The sequence below is a fragment of the Triticum urartu genome, chromosome 3, assembly GCF_003073215.2.
Source record: "Triticum urartu cultivar G1812 chromosome 3, Tu2.1, whole genome shotgun sequence".
Classification (NCBI taxonomy): domain Eukaryota; kingdom Viridiplantae; phylum Streptophyta; class Magnoliopsida; order Poales; family Poaceae; genus Triticum; species Triticum urartu.
The window spans coordinates 585,733,157-585,758,951 of NC_053024.1; the positions used below are offsets into that span (position 1 = coordinate 585,733,157).

General features: G+C 45.5%; 1 protein-coding gene and 1 pseudogene across 1 annotated transcript; both read left to right on the forward strand.

Moving 5' to 3' along the window:
- The window catches only part of LOC125546986, a 20,117-nt pseudogene extending 2,299 nt beyond the window's left edge, over window positions 1-17,818 (forward strand).
- A 794-nt stretch (window positions 17,819-18,612) lies between these two features.
- On the forward strand, window positions 18,613-24,210 carry LOC125546987 (leucine-rich repeat receptor protein kinase HPCA1-like). Its single transcript, XM_048711050.1, has 19 exons — window positions 18,613-18,697; window positions 19,103-19,226; window positions 19,295-19,369; window positions 19,702-19,776; window positions 19,866-19,934; window positions 20,049-20,210; window positions 20,353-20,424; window positions 20,498-20,569; window positions 20,644-20,715; window positions 20,796-20,864; window positions 20,941-21,015; window positions 21,134-21,205; window positions 21,292-21,426; window positions 21,519-21,997; window positions 22,068-22,226; window positions 22,559-22,698; window positions 22,782-23,001; window positions 23,086-23,318; window positions 23,407-24,210. The coding sequence occupies exons 1-19, from the start codon at window positions 18,613-18,615 to the stop codon at window positions 23,899-23,901; spliced, it is 2,883 nt and encodes a 960-aa protein (XP_048567007.1). The 3' UTR covers window positions 23,902-24,210.
- The last annotated feature ends 1,585 nt before the right edge of the window (window positions 24,211-25,795 follow it).

A 25,795-nucleotide genomic window follows, 5' to 3' on the forward strand; every position in this document is an offset into this window, starting at 1 on the left:
GAATTCTAGCATGGATAATAAACGATTATCATGAATAAGGAAATATAATAATAATCAATTTATTATTGCCTCTAGGGCATATTTCCAACAAGGGGCACACCCCGAAGCCGCGTGTCGGGTGCCTGAGCGTGCCACCATGCTTCCACAAGCATATGAGGGCCCACTGCAACACCTGGTGGCATTGCTACCCCCCCCCTCCGGTACCCCGTCCCGTCTAACCCTGACACAGACGACCGCCAGATCTAACTCTTTGACTTCCGCCGGAATGGGTCTGACTGGTGGACCTTTTCACCTGGTTGTCGTAGCCTAGCCCATAGCTGCACCCCCCAACACCATCCCGGCCCAACCCACCCAAAGATACACTCCGTGTCAGCCCGACGTGGTCGTGCACCTGGAGGGGGGAAACGGACGCGTCGGGTATACACGGAGGGGATCTTGCTGTGGGTCTGGCCCAGATGTTGCTCCAAAGTGTTCCTATGGGCTGACCTAAGACAACCGGGTGGAGAGGTCCACTGCTCAAAGCCCGTCCGTGCAAAGTCAAAGGGCTAGATCCCGTGGTCAAACGCTACAGGGTTAGGCGGGACGGGGGCCCTGGGTTTTTTTACACGACATGGGCACATGTGTTGTAGGACTGATGGGAATTTTTCATAATTTTTCGTGATGGAGAAGTATCTGAACAATTCCCTCTTACGCGGATTGCTCTTCGCGTGTCTACGACTGTGGCCGGCGGCCTCCGGGGGCTAGCATGCCGCCAAATCTTGCGTAGGCGGCCTCTCACAAGTCTGAAAGTGTTGTGGCGGGTGCAAACTCCCGGCACGCATCTCCGGGGTGTGCCCCCCCCCCCTCACGGACGGCGGCGCCGCCGCCGGCACCTGGAGGGGGGGAAACGGACGCGTCGGGTCCACACGGAGGGGATCTTGCCGTGGGTCTGGCCCGGATGTTGCTCCAAAGTGTTCCTATGGGCTGACCTTACACAACCGGATGGATACGTCCACTGCTCAAAGCCCGTCCGTGCAAAGTCAAAGGGGTAGATCCCGTGGTCAAACGCTACAGGGTTAGGCGGGACGGGGGCCCTAGGGGGGTAGCAATGCCACCGGAGCATCGCACCGGGACCTCATACATGCGGAATGGTGTGGTGGCATGTCCGAAGAGGCGGCACGCGTCTCTGGGGTGTGGCCCGCCCTCACGGACGGCGATGACACGGTAGTAGACGTTCTGCGGTAACGATGCGGCGTGAATATTATTAAATACTCGGAGCGCGATAAAATCATGAGTTTTTTACACGACATGGGCACATGTGCTGTAGGACTGATGGGAAGTTTTCATAATTTTTTGTGATGGAGAAGTATCTGAACAATTCCCTCTTACGCGGATTGCTCTTCGCGTGTCTACGACTGTGGCCGGCGGCCTCCGGGGGCTAGCATGCCACCAAATCTTGCGTAGGCGGCCTCTCACAAGTCTGGAAGTGTTGTGGCGGGTGCAAACGCCCGGCACGCGTCTCCGGGGTGTGCCCCCACCCCTCACGGACAGCACCGCCGCCGGCACCTGGAGGGGGGAAACGGATGCGTCGGGTCTACACGGAGGGGATCTTGTCGTGGGTCTGGCCCGGATGTTGCTCCAAAGTGTTCCTATGGGCTGACCTAACACAACCGGGTGGATACGTCCACTGCTCAAAGCCCGTCCGTGCAAGGGGTAGATCCCGTGGTCAAACGCTACAGGATTAGGCGGGACGGGGGGCCTAGGGGGGTAGCAATGCCACCGGAGCGTCGCACCGGGACCTCATACATGCGGGATGGTGTGGTGGCATGTCCGAAGAGGCGGCACGCGTCTCCAGGGTGTGCCCGCCCCCTCACGGACGGCGATGACACGATAGTAGACGTTATGCTGTAATGATGCGGCGTGAATATTATTAAATACTCAGAGCGTGATAAAATCATGAGTTTTTTACACGACATGGGCACATGTGCTGTAGGACTGATGGGAATTTTTCATAATTTTTCATGATGGAGAAGTATCTGAACAATTCCCTCTTACGCGGATTGCTCTTCGCGTGTCTACGACTGTGGCCGGCGGCCTCCGGGGGCTAGCATGCCGCCAAATCTTGCATAGGCGGCCTCTCACAAGTCTGAAAGTGTTTTGGCGGGTGCAAACGCCCAGCACGTGTCTCTGGGGTGTGCCCCCCCCTCACGGACGGCGACGCCGCCGCCGGCACCTGGAGGGGGGGAAACGGACGCGTCGGGTCCACACGGAGGGGATCTTGCTGTGGGTCTGGCCCGGATGTTGCTCCAAAGTGTTCCTATGGGCTGACCTTACACAACCGGGTGGATACGTCCACTGCTCAAAGCCCGTCCGTGCAAAGTCAAAGGGGTAGATCCCATGGTCAAACGCTACAGGGTTAGGCGGGACGGGGGCCCTAGGGGGGTAGCAATGCCACCGGAGCGTCGCACCGGGACCTCATACATGCGGGATGGTGTGGTGGCATGTCCGAAGAGGCGCCACGCGTCTCCGGGGTGTGCCCCCCCCCTCACGGACGGCGATGACACGGTAGTAGACGTTCTGCGGTAACGATGCGGCGTGAATATTATTAAATACTCGGAGCGCGATAAAATCATGAGGTTTTTACACGACGTGGGCACATGTGCTGTAGGACTTATGGTAATTTTTAATAATTTTTCGGGATGGAGAAGTATCTGAACAATTCCCTCTTACGCGGGTTGCTCTTCGCGTGTCTACGACTGTGGCCGGCGGCCTCCGGGGGCTAGCATGCCACCAAATCTTGCGTAGGCGGCCTCTCACAAGTTTGAAAGTGTTGTGGAGGGTGCAAACGCCCAGCACGCGTCTCCGGGGTGTGCCCCCCCTCACGGACGGCGCCGCCACCGGCACCTGGAGGGGGGGAAACGGACGCGTCGGGTCTACACGGAGGGGATCTTGCCGTGGGTCTGGCCCGGATGTTGCTCCAAAGTGTTCCTATGGGCTGACCTAACACAACCGGGTGGATACGTCCACTGCTCAAAGCCCGTCCGTGCAAGGGGTAGATCCCGTGGTCAAACGCTACAGGATTAGGCGGGATGGGGGCCCTAGGGGGGTAGCAATGCCACCGGAGCGTCGCACCGGGACCTCATACAAGCCGCGTGCCGGGTGCCTACGCCTGCCACCATGCTTCTACAACCGTAGGAGGGCCACCGCAACACCTGGCGGCATTGCGACCCCTAGGTACCCCGTCCCGTCTAACCCTGACACAGACGACCGCCGGGTCTATCCCTTTGACTTTCGCTGGACGTAGTTTGACCGGTGGACCTTTTCACCTTGTTGTCATAGCCCAGCCATAGCTACACCCCCCCAACACAGTCCCGGCACAACCCACCCCAAGATTCCCTTTGCGTCGGCCTGACGTGGCCATTTCCCCCCTCCGGGGCATGGCGGCATCGACGCCCGTGAGGGGGGAGGGGGCCGCGTGCCTGCGCCTGCCACCACGTTTCCACAACCGTAGGAGGGCCCACCGCAACACCTGGCGGCATTGCTACCCCCCACAGGTACCCCGTCCCGTCTAACCTCTCCGTGACACGACGGAAGAAGGCCCGTGTGGGGGGCAATCGATATATGTTTTCTGTACATTTAAGTTAATGAAATTAGTATTGGAAAAAAATAAAAAATAAAAAGAGAAAATATAAAAAATATAAAAATATTATTAGAAATCTATGCCTACGGCAAAGCCGTCGGCATAGCTACGGCCACGGAACGGTAGAGCCCTGGATCGATGACGTAGCGTAGGGCGGGGATCAATGACGTGGCAAAAACCATGGGCCTAGCCGTCGGCATAGAAATGCCACCCCACGGGACCGGCGAACGACGCGGATCAATGACGTGGCGGCGCGGCGGATCGATGACGTCGACGTAGCTATGCCGACGGCCACCGTTAGCCCGTCGGCGTAGCCTGACGCCGTCAAACTGCCGTCGCCGCGCGGGTAGACGGGCCCACGCGATATGCCGACGGCCTGCTCTGTGCCGACGGCCACCGTAGGTATATTCGAAGAAACGCCGACGGCTTATCTATGCCGACGGCCCCCGTCAGCATAGATGGTTATACGCCGACGGCTTTAGTTGGGCCGTCGGGGTATGCCGATATATGCCGACGGGGGCCGTCGGCATTGATTTGGCCGTCGGCAAAACAAGTTTTTCTGGTAGTGATGAAACACATGACTGCAACATGTATTGTCTCAACAAACAAAACACGGCTGCAGCATCAAACCACAGCTGCACTAGTACTACATTGCCCTACAGTCTTCGTTGTACTATAAAATTCCTCAAAGACGACGCACAAGAGACGCAACATGCGGTCGTGTCATTCAGATATTCAGAGTCTGCTGGTAAAGTTGTAACTCCAGTCTTCAAATTACCTGCGCTCACGTGTTCCTTAATACTAGTACCCCCACCGTAAGTAAATTGATATAAGAGCGTTTAGATAATTAAAATAGTGATATAAACATTTTTATGTTAGTTTACGGAGGAAGTAGTACGTGCCATATTAACCCTAGTGGTCCTGTCTGTTGAGTGGCTCTCTGGACAAGAAGAAATGGGATTGTAGGCAGACACGCGAGTTAGTAACTTGAAGGAAAAGACAGCAAACAAAGGCAGCCATGTTGCTGAGTACGGCAGCCAGTCCCTCGACCGGTTCCTTGTGGTTACGAAGTAGCACCAACCAGCACCACATAGTATATGCAGTGCAAGCCATTATGCATCGCTTTCGACCTGCCAGCCATTAGAGCTGCAGTATCCGTAGAAAGCAGCCATGTTGCTTTCTCTCAAGAAGAAGAAAAATCGAGTTTCTGAAGTCCGAACCATGATGCTCTAGCCACTAGAAGTCCAGACGTACAGGCATAAAGGGCGTGGAAGAAGAGTGGCTTGATGACATGACATCTCCATGGCTTTCGGTTATCGCGTGGTACGTGTCCGTCAGTCGACATCGGCAGTGCATCGCCGTCGTTCTCCCTCCGAGTTGGGTCGTACAGTATATCGTTGTTCCCTTTTCGGCCTCTCGAAAATCATACGGTATCGGTTTCGAAAAAAAAAATCATACGGTACCGAACTCCTCGGCTCCTCGCCACCTATATATCCATCCACGTCCGTTTACACCAGATTTCAGAACCCACCATGCACGCGCCGTGCAGAAAAGTAACAAAGCGGAAAAGGGCAAAGTCGATCCAAAGCGGCAGCGCCCCTCACTTTCGGGACCGGACGCAATTGTCTGCGCCTACCAGGTAGACTCCGGCCCGGACTTGCGCGACAGCGGCCGTGGCATCTCAAAAGAAGCCGCATCGCCTCTAGTTCAGCTCGCTGAGAAGTAAGAGCATCCGCAGCCGGGCGCTCTCAACCCGCGCCAGTCCGAGCCCATCCATCATCTCCCTCTTCCGCTCCGGTGTTCTGCCCATGCTCCAGAGGCGCCAGAGGAGTCAAAGCTGCCACTGTCGTCAATCCTGCCGGAGTCAGACAATTACTATCTTCATAATGCAAAGTAACATAATAGTAATATCTTAGATGGCTTCATTTATTAGCTTGTAGACTCATCTTTTCTTGGAAATCGCTATGTTACAGTAACATATTATGTTACCACCTCTCATTAATTACTTGCCACATAAGCAACAATTTCTTAAAGTGCGCTATGTTACTAGCTAAGTTAGTCCCACTATGACTAGCCTAAGGCTGATCATTGTGGGAAGTAACTTATACTAGTGTCATGCATACGACACTAGTCTAAGTTACTATCTTCATAGTGCAAAGTAACATAGTAGTAGTGTCATAGAAGACTTCATTAATTAGCGTGTAGACTCATCTTGTCTTGGAAAGTGCTATGTTACAGTAACATATTATGTTACCACTTCTCATTAACTACATGCCACATAAGCAAAAAATTCTCGGAATGCGCTATGTTACTTGCTAAGTTACTCCCACTATGACTAGCCTAAGAATCAAATCTAAAATCTCATCAATCAAGGCATTTTGTGAGTGGAGAAATGTATCTCGTACTTTACAAAACTACCCCAATTAAAATCATGCATGAAATTAGCTTAATTGCAGTGCATGCATGCTTAGCCACTAGATACTCCCTCCGTTACGGTTTAGAAGGCGTGCTTGGAAATTCTCTGGGACCTAGGTGGTTATCTATTGGTTGTGAGATGGGCTAAAAAATAGCATTCACACTACGCATGCATATAGAAATAGTATATAGGAGTATTAATTAGCTACTAGAAATAAATGCAATGCGCCCTAAACCTTGTTTATTATGAAAACGCACGTAAATTTAACTGTGTCTTCTAAACTGTGACGGAGGAAGTAAGTACAAATATTACATGCATTGGTGTGTTTCTTTTTATTTCTTACATGCAAAGATTTAATGTGTTTCGGAAACTAAAAATAAGATGAAGATGAGCCCTATAAATTAGAAAAACAAAAAAGTTGAGATAAGCCATATAAACCAAAAAAGAGGAAGTAGTACGTAGGATATTTTGTTTGCATGTCTTTGTATGGATTTAATAATCTAGTATGAGATATTCGGATGCAACAAGTGAAATTTGAGATGTTGCGCGTGGACACGTTCATACGTGTTTGAAGGCGTTTGAGGAACCATATTTAACATATCCGGCTGTAAATACTCTACAAGCAGTTATTTTGTGAGCACCATCCCACTTCGGCCTCTAGGGTCTCGGAGTGGTTAAGCTGTGCAGCGTGCAGCGGCGGTGCATGCCATGCCATGCCGCCATAATTTCGCGCTTTCGGTGGCTCCCGTAAAGCCGCTTACTTGACCTCGCTTCAAGCAGCAGTAGCTAGGGGCCGGATGCCCGGATCGACTCGACCGGCCACCTTTATTCGCGCCCCGCTGCTTTCCGCGCGGAGCGGGAGCGTGTCGCGCCGGACGCCGGTCCGGTGAACTGCTCAACCGCCGGAGTAGTGGTATGATTGACCTGTGCCAACAATGTATTGTGATTGTACACCAAGAAACATGAGGCCAAGTGCGACCATGGTAGTTCAGAATTATGGAGCAGTATTGGCTAGATCCGCGCTGTCTCCCGGAGGCAGCACGTGCGGTGCGGATATAAAGAAATGCAGGAGGTAGGTTCAAAATGTGGAAGAATTTGGATGCCAGGACAACAAGTCAGTTGCTCGTCAACAAATGGCATCATAATGTTTGACAAGCGTGCTTTAGGATCGATTGGAAAGAAATACGGTTTTGCGAAAACACATCTAGGTATACCCTAAATACTACACATCTAAATCATTTTGCTCAAGATTCGCGTGAATTTTTATTTTTTATTTTTACGGTTGATTGAGTCAATTTTCTCTCTTTAATAAACTTTTTGACATTTTCATCTTTAATCATGGTAGTACAACAAACATCATAAATAATAATAAAATACATCTGTATCCGTAGACCACCTAGCGACAACTATAGGCACTGAAGCTAGCCGAACACACGCTGCCTTCATCGCCCCTCCTTCGCCGGAGCCAGACACAACTTGTTGTAGTAGACAGTCGGGAAATCGTCGTGTTAAGGCTCTATGGGACAAACACACCAGAACAGCAACCGCCTCCGATTAAAAAAAAGCGTAAATCAAAAGGATCCAACTGAAGACACACGAACAAAGACCGGATACGAATAGATCCATCAAAGACAACCACCGACCGAATCCCGCGAGATCCGTCAAAGACACACCTTCACACGCCCTCCGACGATGCTACACGCACCACCATGACGAGGCTAGGCAGGGAGAACTTTATTCCATCTTCATGAGCACGACACAAACACTAACAAAACTTGAAGATCTAAAAACGAAGCCTCCCACCGGTAAGAGACGGGATCCACCACACACCCATGACCCTAAGGCCATAGGAGACGGGATGGATCGGTGGCGCCGCCGACGAGGCAGAAATCCTAGCCGCCTTTTTCTTGGAAGGAGAGACATCTTTCTGGCCGCTTAACACATCGTTGATTTGATTGTACCATTTAGATGTGCAATACTGCCCTAGACAGAGCCAAAGAAATACACAAGTGTGCTTTAACCTTTGCTTTCCTATCGTTGCTGCTCCCGCTCCGTTATTACTATACCAAACCACTCATGGATCGTGTGGCGAACACATGGTTTGGGTATCGCGCATTGAATCCGGGCCGTACAACGGATTAGATCGATCCCGCATAGCAATTAGTGCTGTACCAGTACAGCAGAGCAGCCGTACTGGTACAAGATCTCGCATTAATAATTCCTTTATCATTGACGTCCACGGACTCCGGTGAGTAATACGTCCAGTCGCCGTTTAATCAATCATCAATCAATAGAGCAACGGCATTGTCATTTCTGATGATGATGATGATGATCGTGCAATTGCCTCCTGACTGATTCGGGTTCAATCGCCATTCTTCTTTGCGATTTCATCCTTTTTATTGAGTTGGCACTAGTTTTTTTTAGTTTTTTTAAGGGATAGTTTTTTTTTCTTGTTGAGGCACTAGTTTTCTAGGCAGACGGTTTCATCACTAGTTCCGCCATTCTCGCAAGGCTGATTCCTTTTGGGCCATCTCGTTTAGACGGGCTTGAAGCTATTTTTGTGGCCCGTCCTGATTAATTTTGGAATTTGGGCTTAACACGATCAACAGAGTGACTTGGGGGCGTGCACGATGAAAATGGAGCCCGGGATCACATGCTATCAGATGAACAGTGAACACAAACATGTTTATGGTGTGCAAAGTTTAGCGAAACAATGGCATGTTGTGATCTGGGCAAAATAAACAAAATATGTGCTGTAATAGTATTTTTATAGCAATTTTTTTATTTGTTTGCCTAGATTATAACATATGTCGTTTCTTCATGGAAATTGTCACACGGCTAGAAACATGAACATGTATGTTGTTAAATGACTTTGTTAACCCTTTTCCGAGGAGTTTATGCATGTCGTTTCGAGCAGAGACAATTAATCTAGACATAAACGACTTTAATTCACCTAATTGTTTTCAAATTCAAACTTTGTAAACTTTGATCAAGTTTATAGAAAAAATATGTCAACATCTAGAATGCCAAATAAATACAAATAAATTCATCATAAAATATATTTTATATGTTTTTTGCGAAATATACTTTTATATGGCTCACATTTGGTATTGCAGATATACATTCTTTTCTCTCTAAATCCTGGTCAAAGTTGCAAAGCTTGGTTTTGAGAAAACTAATGCGCGCCGACTGTATATATTTATGCAAAAGGATGGAGTGTATCAAGTTTTTTCAACGCAGTTACGTTGACACGTGGAGCCGAGAGAACAGAAAGCATCAGTCAGGGTCGGGACCCGCACGCTCCTCTTCTTACCTGGCTGACGGGTTCAGATTCCAGAGTAGATTATGCACACGTACGTGCCTACATATACGATATTCCAGACCGCTCAAGCGTTTGACCCCGACGCCCGCGGCTCCGCATCTCCGCGTGCGCCAATTGGCATGCAGTCACGGTCTCATGCCCTGCACCTGCTCCTCGCAACAAATAATATGCATCCATCGGTCATCAACGGCTCACAGCAGGCGCGTCAGTCTGTAGTGCGGATGTCGACCGTATTTGCGTACCAACACTAGAACCAGCCCAATACTGGCCGCTTTCATGACTACTTATCTGTTTATTTATTTATTATAAAATATTGATAAGCTCTACGACTGATGGGATTGATCGGTCATACTCCTTTTGTAAACTAATATAAAAACGTTTAGATCACTGTTTTAATAATAGTGATCTAAACGTTTTTAGTATATTAGTTTACGAAGGGAGCACTTGTCATCGTAGAGAGTTCATGCGTTTACCCAGCCGGCCAGCCCCATGGTAAGTTGTTCTACACCCCAAAAAGAACAATTATCAATCGCCGCGGGAAGAAGTAAACGGCACCCGTTTTTATGCTTTGATACCTTCGCGCCCGAGAACATTTCATACATCATACTTGGTACCGATTGACAAGATTACAAAGCGTGTGCGCGCTGGGCCAAAGGTGGACTCACTCCATTCAGCTTAACGGGGTTACGATGCAGGCCACGATACGTGTGCGCTGCCGTACGTATTGGCACCATGCATGCCACCAAGTGGCTTCAGGTTCGAGCCCTCTTGGCTCTTGCCTCGCATCATCCAAACGAACTGCAGTCGCCCGCTTAACTGTGTATTTTTTTTCTAGTTTAGGAAAAAATACGGAGCGTTTACCTGAAGAAATCAATCAATCAATCATTGGCCTGCCGGCCGTCCGGTTTGGCCACACGCGCAGGGATCTTTCCGCGCGCAACCTCGTCTCTGTTCTCCAATACATCCCATGGAGTTTCCTGCCTCGACATCACGCGTCGGCTCTCAGCAACGACGACAGGGTAAAGATGCTGGCCGTGTAGATCCAAAGCTTCGCCGTCCTGGCCCATTTTTTCCCATTAGTTTGGCTCGTGGTAGGGCACCGCATACTTCATGCTACATGTCACGCCAGACCATCCAAGGTCCCATGAAGACCGCAGTGCCCTACAGAGAGCTACAGAAACATTTAATCATTTGGGAAAAAAAGACACAAAATTATATTTAAACTGACTACTGTCTCGGATTCGAGAGAACGGACAAAGATAAACTAATAGATGGTGACCATGTCAAACAGGGTTTACTGACCAACCATGGGCGCAGTCGTTGGCATAATTCATCAAAACATGCCCTGATGCCGTATCAACATCAGCAGTGGCAGGCAGCTTGAGACCCAACCTGAGATTCACCTGCACAAGGAGAAACGGAATTGTTAAGTACAACAGCCGAGCAGCACATCCAGTGTCTGACATGTGGCCAAGCACGCATAATCCAACTTATTGCCGTATCTACGTGTTTTCTAATCACAAAATTTATCGACATGTTAACTAAAAACACAACGATATGGACGGAAAAACGTACAAAACCCAGCAGTACCCAGCTACCCAAGCCAAGAGTGATACCCAGCTACCTGCACAGTTAACGACTGGGCCAATGCCGAGCAAGAGCAATGCATAACATAAGGTGCCGCGCAGATAAGGCCGCACACGGATAGGCAAGAAGCACCTGCCCCCACTACTCAAATGCAATACACAAACGTTTGCTTCATCCATCTCATCTTTTGATCAGTTCAACCGAGAGCTCTTGCTACGACTCGTTTATAAGTCTTATAAGGCCACCAACAACCTTTTGTGCATGCGTTTTACTACCTGCATATCTGTTCCTTGGACCTGGTAAGCAGTCCGACAGGCAATGCCCGATAAGAAATCCTCTGAAGCAAGCTATATATGTGATGGTTTTGTTTGAATGGCTGTTTGCTTTGCCTGTCTTTGTTACTAACCGCAGGAAGGAGGGCGCGCCGTTTGGTACCTGATAGCTCCTCCATGGACTTGCCAATTGGGTAGACTTGTCCCGCAAGAACAACCATCGAGATTGTTTCTGGTTTGACATTACCTTGATCTGCTGTGGAGGCCGGAACGGCACGGCGGAGCGATGATGCAGTGGGTGCTACTTCTGTTCTTGCTCTTGCTGTGCCTTCAGTCAGGCTCCAGCCAGACGAACCCCCAAGATGGTAAGCCACAGTCCTTCGTTTTTTATATTGGGTTAATAGGAAGAAAGTTGCCTACTTTTAAGAACAAGTTGCTCACTGAGCAGCCATTGGCCTGTGAAGAAGGCGAGCCAGATTAGTTCAGCCTGTACCATAAGATGAAGATGATTTATTCCTTATAATGAATTCCGACAGAGAAAAAAAATCAGCATCACGGTAGTATGTAGCATCAAGATTATGGTTCTGCTTTCCAATTCGGTGGCGTTAATAGTTACTCCCTCCGTTCCGAATTACTTGTCGTAGGTATGGATGTATCTAGATGTATTTTAGTTCTAGATACATCCATTTCTGCGACGAGTAATTTGGAACGGAGGGAGTAGCTCTTAAGCCATTTTTACCATCATATTCAATTTGTGGCACTAGGTAGCACAAATAGAACTATAATGGATCAGGTACACAGCAGATCAAATCAAACAAATTTAGAATTCGTGCTAATGTATGGAGAAATAGGTCCCACGACAAAAGGTTAAACTGAAATAATGTTTCATTCCCGCCAGTACAACTGAGAATTCAAAGAAGGCCTCCTTTCTTGGATTAATACTTATCCTGCATGCTCTATGATGATACTTGCATCTACTCTCATACGATTAAGATTAGTGTCTAATATGATCCATGATAGGAGTGAGATTGAATTACTGGAGTTGTTGGTATTAAATGCCTCTCTAATGTTCGCTTGATAAACGTACAGTTGCCGCACTTCAAGCACTGATGAAGAATTGGCGGAATCAGCCGCAAAGCTGGACAGGATCCGATCCCTGCAAACCCTGGGATGGAATTTCCTGTTCCAGCGGGAGAGTGACAGAAATGTTAGAACTCAACTTATCAGTCATCATTTTTTACTTCTTTTATCAAGAAAAAATCCGCTGAAACCTGGTAATTGCAGGAGATTATCGAGCATGAATGTTGCAGGTACATTAAGCAATGCCATAGATCAACTCTCCGCTTTGACGTATCTGTAAGTCATTGCTTCCTCAATTTCAAAATAACTTCATACAGTAATAAAAGCTTCAGTTTTTTCTCAACAAAAACATGCGGTAACAGATAAGAATCCAGGAACGGGAGCTACAGCCTACAAAATTATCTACAGATATAAACCATTATATGTTTTAGACTACTGATATGAACTACATGCAGGGATCTGTCTAACAATCCAAGTCTTGGAGGTCCACTTACCCCAAATATTGGAAATCTGAAGCAGCTCACCATTCTGTAAGAACAGCAACCATACAAGAACATTCTTCTTCTTTGGGTTAGGTGGAGAGGAGCAAAAGAAAAGACAGGGGAAAAGCTGACATATCGCGTGTGTTTTTTCTTTCAGGAATTTGCTAGGATGCAGCTTTACTGGTAACATCCCACAAGAGATAGGCAACTTAAGACAGCTCACATTCCTGTAAGAGTTCACTGAAATTTCAACGCAGATCTTTATTGACATTAGTTGATTCGCGAGATGATACAACTCAATTTACTCTCATACAGGGCCCTAAATATGAATCAATTCACTGGCAGAATACCCCCAGAACTTGGCCTTCTCACAAGTCTCTCTTGGTTGGACTTGTCGGCCAATCAATTGTCAGGACAAATCCCAGTTTCGAGAGGTTCAGACCCAGGGTTGGATAAACTTGTCGCCGCAAAGCATTTGTAAGTACTAAAATGTTGTACCCATTCTAGGATGGAAAGAATAATTATAGCTTAAATGTGCTAATTTTTTCATATCGGCTCATCCATCCATCCAAATCAATAGCCATTTTAGCGAGAACCAGTTGACAGGCCCAATGGACAGAAGGCTTTTCCATGCCAATATGACCCTCATACATGTGTAAGCAGTATATTCATCTGCACTTGCTAATGTTCTCTGTTCACTCATGTCATCTAACTTGTTTTGCTAATCATTGTCAGGCTATTTGGCAACAATAGCCTTACTGGACCAATCCCCCCATCTCTTGGGCTTGTCGAAACACTTCAAATTATGTACATACCTGATAAAAAATCCTCATTTGTCTCGCACTCCCTTTTGCACAGTTTTATTGACTTTTCTTTTGTCGACTGTGCATATTTCAGCCGACTAGACCATAACAAATTCAATGGTGTGGTACCTGATAGTATCGGTAACCTGACTAGCCTGATGGAACTGTAAGTAGCTATCAACAAGGAACAACTAATGTTTCTTCTTCCTTCCAAATGATGTAGCAAATATTTCTTTGGTTATTCCAGGAGCCTAGCAAGTAACCAACTGAACGGGTCGGTGCCAGACCTCACAAATGCAACTAATCTCACTTATGTGTAAGACACAAAAGATATCAATGCTTAAGTTTAATGATTCGTCTGTTGTCTCAACACAATTTTCTCCCCGGACAGGGACATGAGCTACAATAGTTTTGCAAGCTCAGGAGCACCAGGATGGCTTTCGACGTCGACGGCCCTGAACACCTTGTGAGTTGTAGGAGGATTAGCGAAGTGAACATTAAATGGGTTTAGTAAGGGAAAAGGCCTAGGTATAGTGGTATACTGAAGGGTGAGTGCACAAACTATATCAGCCATAAATAGAACCTTCAGGTCTATGCACACTCTTGCAATGTGTGAAAAGATCTTGAGGCTGTATCCATGACTGATATAGTATTTGCAATGGCTCTTGAGTGTACAAAATCCACCCCCGTGAATAAGCTAGATGATTCTGAATAACGTTTTTTCTCTGGTTGGATAATTACAGATTCATGGCTGGTATCCGTCTTACTGGGACAGTACCCAATGCTCTTTTCAGCCTCCCACAGATGCAGAGAATGTAATTTCCTCAAGACCTCACGTGATTTATTTACATTTAATTTGCATTGTTTTAGCTGCAAATAGACCCTTACTTGACGTCTAATTAAACCTTAATGTACCAACAATTTTATGTCTTCTGATGTTGTAACTGGTATTTTAATGCAGATCACTAGCTGAGAATGCCCTTGGAATCTCACTGACTATGACTGGTATCAACTCAAAACTGCGGGTTGTTAATTTGACAAATAATCAAATCATCGATATTATTACAGTTGACCCAAGCTACACTGGCAGCCTAATGTAAGTATCACCCCATACGGTATACTGTACAACTATGTGGCATGTGCCTCACCCATCTTTTCTGTTCTCATCCAGACTAACAGGGAATCCTGCATGCTCAGCCAATATCAGTTTCTGCAAACTCAAGGAAAGGCAGCAAGATCCATACTCTACTAGCCTAGGCCCCTGCGGTGCTATTTCTTGCCCTATTGGTCAGTTACCAAATCCAGAGACTTCACAGAACTGCGCTTGCACTACCCCCTTCGAGGGTGCGATGACCTTCCAAGCACCTGCCTTCTCTGACATGACAAGCCCCGAGTTATTCCAACAATTGGAATTGACGCTTATACAGAACCTTAGCCTAGCTCCAAGATCAGTTGCACTTTCCAATGTTGACTTCAGCCCAGGAACTCCTCTAAGATTCAGATTGAAGTTTTTTCCAGACAGTGAAATGGGCTTCAATCGCTCAGAAGTTATAAGAATCAGTTCTGCTTTGGCCAACCAAATTTATAAAGCTCCAACTCAATTTGGACCATATTACTTCACAGCAATCCCATACTTTGCAAGTATGCACACTGCATAGAATTATATTCTCTTTTATTTGATATGTCTCCAAGTCTTATGTAACTTGTCCATTTCAGTCCCAAGCGGGAAAAAATCCTCAATGCGCAAAGGTGTAATAATTGGAATAGCAATTGCTGGCTTTGTCCTTATTGTCGGTCTTGTTCTGGTAGCAATATATGCTCTACGGCAGAAGAAAATAGCCAAGGAGGCAGTACAGCGGACTACTAATCCATTTGGTAATCATTTATTTTGCCGCATCCATAAATAAATGTCCAGCTTGAATAAGCTAGTAATTTTTGGTTCTCTACACATGGCAGAAAAAAAAGCAAGATAATCATAAGCATTTAAAAGTGTCATAACATGTTTGCTTGATCTTGTTAATATTTTGATACCACAGCATCATGGGGAGCAGGTGGTAAAGATAACGGAGACGTACCACAATTGAAAGGAGCAAGATATTTTGTATTTGAGGAGCTGAAGAAATGCACCAATAATTTCTCAGAAACTCATGAGATAGGATCTGGAGGATATGGAAAGGTAACTGATTTCTTTGCTCACATATCTAGACATAAGTAAAAGTTTACAGAAGCATCTAATGTCATGATGCCCCCCCAAAAAGCATCTAATGTCATATTTATATGTTTAAAGGTTTACAAAGGAAAGATTGCGAATGGACAAATAGCTGCAATAAAACGCGCACAGCAAGGATCCATGCAAGGTGCAGCTGAGTTCAAGAATGAGATTGAACTCCTGTCCAGAGTGCATCACAAGAACCTAGTGAGCTTAGTAGGTTTCTGCTATGAACAAGGGGAGCAGATGTTGGTTTATGAGTATATTTCCAATGGGACACTCAGGGACAACTTGATGGGTATACTCTCTTCATCTTTACAACTATCTCCTAAACAAGGACATACGATTTAACCACTGCTAATCTTCAGGTAAAGGAGGGATACAGTTGGATTGGATGAAGCGACTTAAGATCGCAATTGGGTCTGCTAAAGGCCTGGCATACCTTCATGAACTTGCTGATCCACCAATTATTCACAGAGATATAAAATCAACCAATATACTTTTGGACGAAAGTCTAACTGCAAAGGTAGCTGACTTTGGTCTTTCGAAGCTAGTGTCTGACACGCAAAAGGGACATGTTTCTACCCAAGTGAAGGGAACATTGGTAAGTGATTCTGAGAATTATAAGTGCATCGTTTCTTTTGGGAAAACAAGATTTCTTGCTAATTTATCTTTTATATCGAAATACTAGGGTTATTTGGATCCTGAGTACTACATGACTCAACAGCTCTCCGAGAAGAGTGATGTCTATAGCTTCGGAGTTGTCATGCTAGAGCTATTAACTTCTAGGCAGCCCATAGAGAAGGGTAAGTACATTGTGCGTGAGATCAGGACCGCAATAGACCAGTATGATCAAGAGTACTATGGCTTGAAGAGCCTAATTGATCCAGCAATCAGGGATTCAGCTAAATTAGTTGGCTTCAGGAGATTCGTGCAATTGGCTATGGAATGTGTAGAAGAATCTGCTGCTGACCGCCCGACAATGAATGATGTGGCCAAGGAACTTGAGACCATTTTACAGACAATTGTCAACTGAACATTCTGGAGATGCAACAGGTAGAGGCCAAGAGGAACACTCTCCTATGAAAGATGACAGCAGCAGCAGCAGTGCTTTTGATTACAATAGTGTATATTCATACTCAGCTGTTGAACCAAAGTAGGAACTATGTATTGGTTCTTGCTTATCTCTACTCATTGTTTTTGGTGCATGGTCCAAATGAATAGGACACAAGACATTTATCGTACAATATTCATTTTCCTATCTGTTGATATAACCGAGGTGGAATATGTTATAAGCAGGCACTTGCAAATTGCTTTCTTAAGATATGACAAAGAGAATGATCTATCGATAATATCATAACATTCATGACCTGTTATTTTTCTATCGATAACCTAAAATTAAAATGAATGATACTCCCTCTGTATAAGAGCGTTTAGATCACTATAGTGATCACTACTTTAGTGATCTAAATGCTCTTATATTTCTTTAAAGAGGGAGTATCTGCTAAAAGGAAGAACATTGTGCATCTCCAGCATACAGTTCCAATCCATCATCAAGCCTATAAACATCCTTCACTGACTTGAATCGTTCACCCGATTTCTGATTTGAGTAATTAGCGGATGCAATCTCAACAGTTTTTTTTTTCAAAACGACAAAATGCCATTTCACAACATATATTTAACCATTAATGGCCACTTTTTTTAGTAAACTAATAGCCTCTGATTGGCCGTTGAGGTTAATGAATAACTGTGAAGTCTAAGGTCCTGTTGGAGTGAGGTCGTAAAGTGGTTGGCATTGGCGGGTGGTCTGCAGATATAATACAGTATTAGTGAGAAAAACAATTTAGTCAACTATATTGATGAAAAACAAAATTAGAAGATGCATTGTGACCGTGTACATTGAAGCATCTTTCTTATGATTGCATAACCAGTCACAAAGATAATACTGCCTCGATTACCATGCACCTTCACTGCACTTTTCTTATTGGAACATCAGTCAATAACTCTAGTCCCTACGTATAATGTCGCATCTGCACTCATTTGGCAAAATGGCACATCAAAGACATGTATGCCAAATGATAAAAACACAGATATTTTACCCTGAATAAATTTAAATTAAAAGGGGCAAAACGGGGAAGTACCTTTGCACAAATAATGGAAGAACAAACCAATGACTTTGTCACTATCAGAGCTTCCAAATCCTTGGCATTGTTGTTTCAGCCCCCACCAACATATGTTGTACCAAAGGGATATAATATTATTAGCTACTCAACAAGAAAGTATATATCGGAATATAAGAATCACTTCATCACAGCGACGTTAATTTCAACCGAAAAAAGCCAAGGAACAGTTGTCCCAACTCCAAAGAGCATCCCGACTTCATCGTTTAAAGGAAACAGGTTGGTTGGATGAAAGCTGTTACCTGTATCAAGCCACCAAAGATCAAAGAAAAACCTAGACCCGTGAAGGTCCTCAGCCCGTCTAGAAAAGGTCAAGAAATAACACCCACGGAACAGTCAGTAATCCTTATGCAACTTGGTTGTTTTACTTGCCTTTCGATCACCTCGAGACCATCTCTCCCTTTTGGCAACAAAACCCGCAGCTGGTCCAAGTATCATGCAGAATACGCAAACAGGTACAAATTCGGACGACCTATTCTTGAGAAAATGTCCTTCCAAAGAGCAAGGCTTTGGCGTTCATCTTAGAATGCTCCTCCATTTGGGTTCTTGCAAAGAAGCTTTCACAACCAGCTTTGCAGTTTGTTGCCACTCTGAGTGTTTCTAAATTGTGATCCCCATAGGTAATCCCCATAGGCTCTGAGAATGGAGACATTGAGAAAGTTTCTGCTGCTGTTGATGCTGTTGGCCAGTATACCTGTGCGACTCTGTGATACAGATCCTCAAGATGGTAACTATGATAAATCTAATTCCTGTGCCTTTCTCTTCTTAGATTACTTTCATTGCAAAGATGTAGCTTGATCATATTGAAGGTGACAAGCCACACAAGTATTTAGATGAAATGTTTTCTATCTGCCATACTAGTATGAAAAATAATTTTGTTCTATCTACAAAATAGAGATGGAATTCAAGTGCATAATGCAATTGTACTATCATAAACACCATATCAAATAGTTCATTCAATATCATCTCCTTTCATATTCTCCAAGTTCACAAATTTTCTTATTTATCTGCATAACATTAGCATGATGCAGAGCAACTGACAATAAAAGGAAGATATGGCACCATGCAGATAATATAACTTAAGTCAGTGGTCTGTAAATTCCTGAATAATAACATCAATACGCATTGTCAGTGGCTGCGCTCCAGTCTTTCATCAGTGGATGGCAGGACTTCCCATCAAACTGGAAAGCATCAAATGATCCATGTGGTACACCATGGGACGGGGTTATGTGCGACAAGGAGCGGGTGACGTCACTGTGAGTACTAACTAATGATGTTTCAATTTCACCTATCATCCAGTTAAATTTGGCATCCCTGTTTCCAGGAGGCTTTCAGGCATTATTGACGCTCAAGGCACATTAAGCAACAGCATAGGCCAACTCAGTGAGCTTGTTTACCTGTGAGTTACGTACCCTTAAAATCATTCAAGTTTATTAATCATCATAGTAAGACTACATTTTCTGCTTCAAATGTTGGAGTATATGTATATATCAGAAGATTCTGGAAACTTTGACTGCTTAAAGAAAACATTAACTGATGAACATGAATTCTTTGTTTCCAGATGGTAAAGTTGCAGAGCTTATAACATTTTAACAGAGAAGATATGAGCTATACTGATAAAACAAAAACCTGACGTTACATAAGTAGCAAAAGTTTAGAAAAAAGAACTGGCTAATTTACCTCGATAAAATATAATATACTGTTTTTGCTCATACTTTAGGGTGCTTGCAGGGATCTCTCCTACAACATTGGAATTGGTGGCCCACTGCCTGATGCTATCGGGAATCTCAAGAAGCTTAAAACACTGTATGCCTACATGACCATTAGCAAATCCTTATCTTGCATATTTGGGATACATCAATCCCTGGCCTACCCTACTGCATTGTACTTCTCAGGATCTTGGCTGGCTGCAGCTTCACAGGAGGCATCCAAGAGTTAGGAAACTTGCCGCAGCTCTTGTTCTTGTAAGAACTATTAGAACATACAAAGCCTTACTCATACTCACATTATTATTAAGCTCTGCTGCTACTTTCGTTGTACTAATGAGATGAATTTTCTCTGCAATAATTTCTCTGTAGGGCGCTGAATTCAAACAACTTCACAGGCGGAATTCCTCCATCGTTTGGTTTACTCTCAAACCTCTTTTGGCTAGACCTGGCAGATAACCAGCTTTCTGGACCTATTCCAATTTCCTCAGGTGGTTCTCCAGGACTTGACCTACTTACACACACCAAACATTTGTAAGTCCCTCTAACATTTATTCCTTCAGCCTGAATCAAGAATGCATGATCAATATGAAGTGTTAAGTCACTTTTTGTAACTGAAATTTAAGTCGCTTTGTTTTTCATACCATACTGATGCTTATCTCCAATAAATCAACAGCCATTTTAACAAGAATCAGTTAAGTGGTAGTCTTGCTGGCCTCTTCAACTCTAGCATGATCCTCGAGCACATGTAAGGAAGTACCAATTTTCATTTTTAGTAGCACTACACATGTTACACTGACTACTTTGTTGAACTTCCTCAGATTATTTGACCACAATCAATTGTCTGGTCCTATCCCGCCTGAGCTTGGTGGCATCGCAACCCTCAAAATCATGTACGTATATGGGCAATGTCTTTCTTCTAACATATTCTAGTTGCTATTGTTGAACCCCTTTGCATCTTCCATAGCCGATTAGACAGGAACAATTTCACAGGAGAAGTTCCAGCCAACATCAGCAAGCTAGACAACCTAAATCTCCTGTAAGTAGCATGAATTGTGATAACCCGTAACCAAAAAGAATAATATATTTATCTCATGTGGTGTAATTCTTTTTCTGCAGCAATTTAGCAAACAACCAGCTGAATGGGACAATACCAGATCTCAGTAGCCTGAGCAAACTAAACGTGGTGTAAGAAACGTCTGCATTGTTTTCTGCAAACTTCTATGATGTACACTGTTCTGATCAATTTTATCTGCACACCCAGGGACTTAAGCAACAATTCGTTCGATCCATCAGTAGCACCGAACTGGTTCTCAACTTTACAGTCTCTTACTTCAGTGTGAGTAAATTAATACTGTGCACTACTGATCATCTGATGTTCCCTCACGGTAGTCATTAAGTCAGTAATATGTTTCTCCCTCAATCACAATTTGTTACCTTGACACCTTAATATGCAGAGCAATAGAATCTGGAGGACTCTCCGGCCCAGTTCCCAAAAGGCTCTTCACCCTATCCAATCTGCAGCGAGTGTAATTTTCTGGCGACATGTAACAGAAATGAATTATCGTGAACATATAAATTTCTCACGTTTTCCTCTTTTTCTCTGATCAGACAGTATACTAAGCAACAACGCACTGAATGAAACACTAGAGATGACTGGCAACATCACCCAACAACTGAAGATTGTGAATCTCCTTAACAATCGCATATTTGCAGTCAACATAACACCAAGCTACAACAAGACCCTTGTGTGAGCAGTACCTGCATATTCTAGAACCAAGATCTAAACACTCCCTCTGTATTCCATTAATTCACTAGCATTGCCTTTTCACCTATTTGCAGACTTGTGGGGAATCCTGTGTGCTTGGATTCAGATTCCTCGAGCCGCTTCTTTTGCAGCCTTCAGCAAGAGGGCCTGATATCATACAGCACCGATATAACCCAATGTGGTTCAACCACATGTTCCGGTGATCAAAGTCTAGACCCTGCAACTTGCAGTTGTGCCTATCCTTACATGGGCAAGATGATCTTCAGAGCGCCATTGTTCGCTGACCCGAGTGACAGAACGACTTTTCAGCAACTAGAAACTAGTCTCTGGAAAGAGCTGGGACTGCGCCCTGGTGCAGTTTTCCTTTCTGATGTCTATTTCAGCAGTGATGACTACCTCCAAGTCCAAGTGAGCCTCTTTCCATCAACAGGGACATCTTTTGCTACGTCAGAACTGATAAGGATTGGCTTTGCTTTTAGCAACCAAACTTATAAGCCACCAAATATTTTTGGACCTTATTACTTCATTGGAGATACATATGTCTCATTTTCAGGTATCCAACATCAAAAATGTAAATTATGTCCATGTTTACATAAGAAATTCACTGGTACTTCCTATCTCAGGTGGTGCTGGCAGTGGGAAATCTCAAATGAGCAAACGTGCTATAGCTGGAACTGCAGTAGGCTGCAGTTTTCTTCTGCTTGCCCTAATGTCCGGGGCGACATTTGCTATACTGAAAAAGAGAAGGCCAGAACAATCATCAGGACGAGCAAATCCATTCGGTAAGGCTCCAAAGAATGTGAATTGCAATTCCAACTATGCAGCTGTCGATTCTGCCGAGACATGACACTATATATTACTAGAATTGACAAAGATTGCAGATAACTAAGTAGATACATAGCACATTATAACACAACAAAGCAATAACAACTGGGCCCTTTTTTTCTTGCAACCCCACTGTTAGGTGTCCAAGCTTACAACCGTTCATACTAATGGTTTTGACAGCAAGCGCTTAGCTAACAGATACTCACAGCAGTGATAAAGGGAAAACTGACAAACTTTTGAAGATTGCTGAAACTTTACTGATTTTACTCCATTTGCATCTAAATTTAAGCTTCATGGGGAGTTGCTCAAAAAGATAGTGGAGGTGCTCCACAGCTCAAAGGAGCCAGGTTCTTCTCTTTTGATGAACTGAAGAACTGCACCAACAATTTCTCAGAAAATCATGAAATAGGATCAGGAGGCTACGGAAAGGTAAATAACTACATAGTTATTGATTAACATTCTTCCAAGAAGATTGACATACAACTAATCTAACGGTTTACCTCATGTGAAAGGTTTACAAGGGAACGATTGAAGATGGAACAGGTGTTGCAATAAAAAGAGCGGAGTATGGATCAAAGCAAGGTGCGGTGGAGTTCAAGAATGAGATTGAACTGCTGTCCAGGGTTCATCACAGGAACCTAGTAAGCCTGATAGGATTTTGCTATGAACAAGGGGAGCAGATGCTGGTGTATGAATATGTTTCTAATGGTACATTGCGAGAGAACTTGCAAGGTATGTATACAGAGATAGTTCATAAGCCTAAAAGTAAGTACATTTTGTGTTTCTTCTCCTTCACAACTTGCAATTTTGACTCAGCAAGGGGAATTTACCTGGACTGGAAGAAGAGGCTCAGGATTGCTCTTGGCTCAGCTAGAGGACTAGCGTATCTTCACGAACTTGCTGACCCACCTATTATCCACAGAGATATCAAGTCCACAAATATCCTTTTGGATGACAATCTTAAAGCAAAGGTTGCTGATTTTGGTCTGTCGAAGCTAGTTGCGGATACCGAAAAGGGACACGTTTCTACTCAAGTCAAGGGAACACTTGTAAATGCTCTGCTTACCATTGTCTGCCAATTTGTGTACAGATTTCATTGGTTACTCTTATGCTTGACGGCTACATTTCATTTCGTAGGGCTATCTGGACCCCGAGTACTACATGACGCAGCAGCTATCAGAGAAGAGCGACGTCTACAGCTTCGGCGTCGTCATGCTTGAGCTACTAAGCGCCAGGCTGCCCATAACAAAGGGCAGATACATCGTCCGGGAGTTCAGGATTGCCATAGATCCCAACGAGCACGACTACTACGGCTTGCAGGGCATCATCGACCCGGCCATCCACGACGCCGCCAAGTCCGCCGGGTTCAGAAGGTTCGTGCAGCTGGCCATGGAGTGCGTGGAGGAGTCGGCTTCAAAACGGCCCACGATGAGCTCGGTGGTGAAGGAAATCGAGACGATGCTCCACAATGAGGGGCTGAGCTCATCCGGCTTGTCTGTCACGGAGTTCGAGCACGCAGGGCAAGCCACCGGAGGCCCATACGGCGGTGCGGTGGTTGTGACCGGATCGAGCAGCAGCAGCAGCATCATATCGGAAGAACCATCCCGGTCCCACCGTGGAACTCGGCACTAAGCTCCCCGCACGCTCTTTGCCTACTCGGTGGACATTTTATGGACATTTTTTTTCCTAATCAGTCGTTGGAACTTGCAATCCGCCCAAATTTGAAGGCCATGGCTCGAATGCCCGATTGGCTTCAGACCAGATCAACCAACGTCGACGGTGAATTCGTCTGTGTAACGTTAAATAAAGCAATGGCTAATGGAATCGAAGCTGCTCTGAACTCGTGATGCTAGATCGCAGAAACCCATGGCTTCGAATTAAGAGCGCGTTTGGATTTGCGGCCGTTGGTGTGTTAGGGCAGGGGTTTCGACGAGCGCGAGGGAGGGGAAATGCGGACGAACCTGGGTCCGGCGGGGAGGCGGACGCGGCCGGCGGCGCGGACGGCCGTGCCCCGTGCGTGTGGGCGTGCGCTTTGGAGGGGTTCGTCTCTGCTCCGCTCCGTCTTCCACGGGGAAAATATGGTGCACCGGAGTCTGTGGTGCTACTATGCACCTAAATCACGTTGCGCTTTTAAATTATTTATAAAAAAATCTGGAATTTTTTTAGCACATGCACATAATATCAATACAGGTTGCCACAAAATTTCAAGTCAAAACTCGAAACACAACTCAAAACACAAAAGTGACAAATCCAATGATGAATAGTATGTACAATAACTTTGGCTTTAGATTTTGTCCATTATCACACTGATGTCAAATTTGTCATTTTTGTATCTTAAAAAATGTTTTAAATTTTGATACAAAACTTTATGACACCATACATTGATGTTGTGTTAATGTGCTAGATTTTTTTTTAGATTTTTTAAAATGTTCTATGGCATCCGGTGCATCGGCAGCACCACAAGTGCGGGTGCACCGGATACATTCCCGTCTTCCACCTCCGCGCCGGCTCTCCGTGATGTGACCCAAATGATCTGTACACCGGGCCCAACGCGCCGACCCAACCCAAACAACGTCCGCTCAGTGATGCATTTCTGGCCCAAATTTGAGCCAGGTTTACGTCCACACGGACATGAGGCACGCATCCGTTTGGTGTCCATTGCAGGGCCACAAATTGGCCACACAATCACCGCATACGGTCGTAATAAATGCGGCCACCTAACTTGGGCGCGTATGACAACGTGTGGAAGCATCCGGTGCATCGTCGTTTTTAAATGCAAGTGCGGGGGCGACCTCATCCACTTCTCCTCCGTCCACATCTGGCCACACGTGCTTCCTCGCCGGCGACCACAAAACCCTAGCTCGCCATGGGGTTCTTCGGCAAGAACAAGGGAAAGCTCACCCCCGGCGCCAGCTTGTCCCGCGCGCCTTCTTCGTTGTTGTTGCCAACTCCTTCACGCGGCGGGCCACGGGAGAGGTTGTACATCCCGATGCACCAAGCACGCTGGCACTAGCAGTACCGCCAGACACTGCCGTACTCGGTTGTCGACCTGCCCCACGGTTGGCATCTGGACCCGCACCGCATCCCCGTGTCGGCAGTGTCACGGTCGCCGTGGGCGCACATAGAGAAGGTGTGCCGGTGTCGTGCGCTCCTTACGCCAGAGCAACGACGTCTCCCAACCTACGTGTAGGACTCCCTCAACTGGGAGGCCTAGTTCGCGATGGAGCAAGGCGTTGCCTGCCATGATGGTGAAGGAAATATGCCCTGGAGGCAATAATAAAGTTGTTATTTTATATATAATTTTATTCAAAGATTTATTATTCATGCTAGAATTGTATTGATCGGAAACTTAAATACATGTGTGAATACATAAACAAATACCGTGTCGCTAGTGAGCCTCTACTAGACTAGCTCGTTGATCAAAGATGGTTAAGGTTTCCTAACCATGGACATGTGTTGTCATTTCATAACGGGGTCACATCATTAGGAGAATGATGTGATGGACAAGACCCATCCGTTAGCTTAG

What these genes read in the sequence shown, in the direction of transcription:
- LOC125546987 (XM_048711050.1), top strand. Translation starts at nt 18,613, where the DNA reads ATGGAGACATTGAGAAAGTTTCTGCTGCTGTTGATGCTGTTGGCCAGT. An exon ending in AAGGAGCGGGTGACGTCACT is followed by an intron (nt 19,227 to 19,294) that starts GTGAGTACTAAC and finishes CCCTGTTTCCAG; the next exon opens with GAGGCTTTCAGGCATTATTG. An exon ending in TACATATGTCTCATTTTCAG is followed by an intron (nt 21,998 to 22,067) that starts GTATCCAACATC and finishes TTCCTATCTCAG; the next exon opens with GTGGTGCTGGCAGTGGGAAA.